Here is a 4114-nt window from a genome sequence, read left to right on the forward strand (position 1 = left end):
AAATTCACACATGTGTGCATTCACACACACACACATTCACAAAAACATTCAACACATTTAAAGTAACACACACACACGCACGCATTCACAATAACATTCACACACACACACACACGCACGCATTCACAATAACATTCACACACACACACACAAATTCACAATAACATTCAAACAGAAACATGTGAAATCTAATGCACAGGCTTAACAATAAATCTCCTGATGTTTTATGTATTGATTTTTTCCCCTCTTCTCCCCCTGCAGAGTGTAAAGATGTGAACACAGTGGCGTACTGCCCCCTGGTGCTCAGGTTCAAGTTCTGCAGCCGCCCATATTTTCGACAGATGTGCTGCAAGACCTGCCAAGGACACTGACCTCCTCTCTTCTCCTTTCTCTCTCTCTCTCTCTCTCTCTCTCTCTCTCTCACTGCTCTCTACTTTCCATACTCGGAGTGCCAGTCCCACCCCAGAGAGAGAGAGAAAGAGAGAGAGAGAGAGAGAGAGAGGAAAGAAAGGAGGGAGAGAGAGACTGTGCTGCTGTCCTCCACTCTCCTAAACCAGCTGCTCTGGTGCAGTTCCTGTGAATGTCAGATGGTCAGAGAGAGAGAGATTTGTCTTCTATTAGTTGTAGTGAACATGGTGCTAGTTTTTATTTCATCCATCTTCCAGAGGGTTCTACTCAGTTCTAGCTACAGCTGAGCGCAGCACTGCACAGATCACTGACTCCAAACGTTCTTCAGTGCACGTAATTACAAAGCCTACTTCAGATGAGTGACAGAGATAAAGAACTTCCTACATCTGGTTCCTGAATTCGTTTTCCCGAATTAGATGATGCTGGGCTTAAAGAGACAGCAGCACTTTATCCAGTCAGAGATCAGAAACGCCTCGCCTTTTAGGATTGTAAGGTCATTTGGCCGAAATGTTACACTTTGTTTATTAAATAAAAATTTAGAATTTTAATGCAGTCAGATGTACAACATTACAAATTAACACATTTTTACTATTTAAATCAGATTCATCGTGTTCTTGACTTCAGAAATCAAATCAATGCTAAGATCAAATCATATGGATGGAATTTGGGATTCATCAATTGAATCACATGAAATATGAATCAAATTTGACTTAAATCATCAGGGATAAATCTTTAAATTTTAAATACAATTTATTAATTGTAATAATTGTAGTAATAATTTATTCAGTTTATTTAGGATAAGTTTTTTTATTTAAAAATCAAATTTGACTAAATTTACCAGGAATAAATAAAAAAATAAAATTTGACTCAGTTTATCAGGAATAAATTTTTTAATTTAAAAAAACAAATTTGGCTCAATTCATCATTGATAAAATGTTAAATTTATAATCAAATTTGACAAAATTTATGAGGAATATTTTTTTTTAATTTTTAAAATCAAATTTGACTCAATTCATCATGAATAAATTTTAACTTTAAAATATAATTTGACTAAACTTACCAGTAATAAATTTAAAAAAAAATGTAAAAATCAAATTGGACTCAATTTATCAGGGATCAATTAAAAAAAATAAAATTTGACTAAATTTACCAGGAATAAATAAAGAAATATAATAAAAAATTAAATTTGACTCAATTTATCAGGAATAAATAAAAAAATAAAAAATAAAAATTGAATCAGTATTTTTTTAAATGTAAAATAAAATTTGACTAAATGTACCATGAATAAATTTAAAAATAATATTTAAAAAATTGACTCAATTTATCAGGAATAAGTAAAAAAAAGTAAGAATCAAATTTGACTCAATTCATCAGGAATAATTTTTTAAATGTAAAATAAAATTTGACTAAATTTACCAGGAATAAATTTAAAAATAATATTTAAAAAATTGACTCAATTTATCAGGAATAAGTAAAAAAAAGTAAGAATCAAATTTGACTCAATTCATCAGGAATAATTTTTTAAATGTAAAATAAAATTTGACTAAATTTACCAGGAATAAATTAAAAAAGAATAATAAAAAAATGACTCAATTTATCAGGGATAAGTAAAAAAAAAAAAAAAAGTAATAATCAAATTTGACTCAATTTATCCAGAATCACATTTTTAAATTTAAAATCACATTTTGACTAAATTCATCAAGGATAATTTTTTTTATTTAAAATAAAATTTGACTCAATACATCAGAGATAAAATGTAAAATTTATATCCTGAATTTATATGTTCCTCTAGAGCTTCTTTTAACAATGTCCATTGTTAAAAGCTTTAAACAAAAAAATTCAATTCAATTCTAACAAAAAAAATAAAATTATTAATCCATTTATTTTGAGTAAGCGCTTTATCCTGGTCAGGGTTTGCAGCGAATTGGGAGATTATCCTGGGAATATGCAAAAAATTCCGTTCAGCAGAAAACAAACCCTGCTCTTAGTTTCACACGAGACCGCCGTGGAGCTCTGGGGTGAAATCAGGAAGCATCGGTTACATTTAATTTACATGCAAAATGTAAAAGAAGGAAGTTTCTATTCATCCAGACTCTCAGACTGATGAGTATAATTGCGTCTCATCAGCATAACTTGTTTTTGTCCAGGAGGCGGGATATACAGGACAAATAATGATCTAAAGTCTGTTGAACCTTGAATGAAAACCTTGTGGTCTGTGCAGTGCTGAGCTTAAAGAAAACACACGAATGACCACAGGATTCATGTTTACATCATCTCCGTTTGTCTTTTTTTTGTCGTGCTTTTAATATTTTTATTTTTTGCTATTTCTTTGTGCTTATTAGGAGTTTCCGCCGTCTGTGATGAGATCACACCAAGAAAACAAAAACAAACTTGTAGATAAATTACCCCAAAAAAATCATATTTGCATAATGTTAGCCTTGCGTACGTCCGCCAAGAAACGCTCGCTGTCACTACGAGGCCGAGCGTTGCTAAGAAACTGAAATCTGACCCAAAATCTTTCACAATTATGTAACGATGTGGTTTAGGATCTAAATCGGTATCGATATCGGTGAATAAACACAACTCAAACTTCATAGTCAAGCCATTGGTGCTTGAAAAGTGGGCGGAGCTTAGTGGCTTAAAAACATACGTTAACTAGTGAAATATTATTTCCAGATATTTCTATTATCGTATTTATGTAACATGTTGCATCAATTATATTCTAACTAGGATTAAAAAAATGATTAAAATTTTGGTTGATCGACTACTTTGGGGGGGGGGGGGGTAGTGGAGATATGATTTTTTTTTTCCAATAGAAATATTTCTTTCATTTTCTTTATTTTATTTTGTCTGATCAACCATTCAGTATCAAGCGTTCAGTATAATAAGCTTCATAACACCGTGCTGTTATGGTCTGTAAAGTGCTTTTTATCTAGAGTATACTGGATACTGTATAACCTCTCTGTGACTCTACTTTACTTGCCCCGATCTTGCCATTTGGTCTGGGAGAATTTACAGGAGCGTGAATCCGACAGCGATCTCAACACGTCTATTATTATCTCTACAACATTCTAGATAGAAGCCATGAGTCATCAGCACCTTATACTGCGATTTTCAGCTGTATTTTTATACACCAAGCATTAAAAAAAAAAGGTAGTGTTCATAGGGCTACACAGCCGCTGCGTAAGGCCTTTATGACACTATGACCCCCCCCACACACATTCACACACACACACACACACACATAAACATTTAAATTGTAACATTTGGTGACATAAAGAGCTTTTTCTCCATTTCAGGTTCAGTTAGAGGTTGTCTTGTCACTTTCCAAGCTGATTTGCATTAAGCTGTTATTACTGCATTATAACTCTTCGTATAGCACTTTTGGTGTGACAGAGCTACATAACAGTGATAATATGAAACAGATGTAACATTAGGTGTCATAAAGAGCTTTTTGGCCATTTCAGGTTTGGTTAAAGGTTGTCATGTCACATTTTTAAGCCTGACTTGCATTAAGCAGTTATGACAGCATTATAACTCTTCTTATAGCACTTTTGTGTCAGAGCTACATTAACAGTAATGACATGAAACAGACATCAAAAACAAACTGGCTGAGAGAAAATAGCTACATTTTTGATGATGGTGTCGTAACATTGTCATGAGTGTTCATAAGGATCATATAAATAATGAAATGAAACACATGCAG

The 4114-nt window shown here is 32.7% G+C and overlaps 1 protein-coding gene across 1 annotated transcript in view; it reads left to right on the forward strand.

Moving 5' to 3' along the window:
• The window catches only part of adamts10 (ADAM metallopeptidase with thrombospondin type 1 motif, 10), a 59076-nt gene extending 57748 nt beyond the window's left edge, over positions 1-1328 (forward strand). The window contains exon 25 of the mRNA XM_058390468.1: positions 262-1328. Within this exon, the coding sequence (XP_058246451.1) occupies positions 262-371 (110 nt within the window). The 3' untranslated portion in view covers positions 372-1328. The remainder of the gene's footprint in view (positions 1-261) is intronic.
• The last annotated feature ends 2786 nt before the right edge of the window (positions 1329-4114 follow it).

This window comes from Hemibagrus wyckioides, linkage group LG05 (assembly GCF_019097595.1).
Source record: "Hemibagrus wyckioides isolate EC202008001 linkage group LG05, SWU_Hwy_1.0, whole genome shotgun sequence".
Lineage (NCBI taxonomy): Eukaryota > Metazoa > Chordata > Actinopteri > Siluriformes > Bagridae > Hemibagrus > Hemibagrus wyckioides.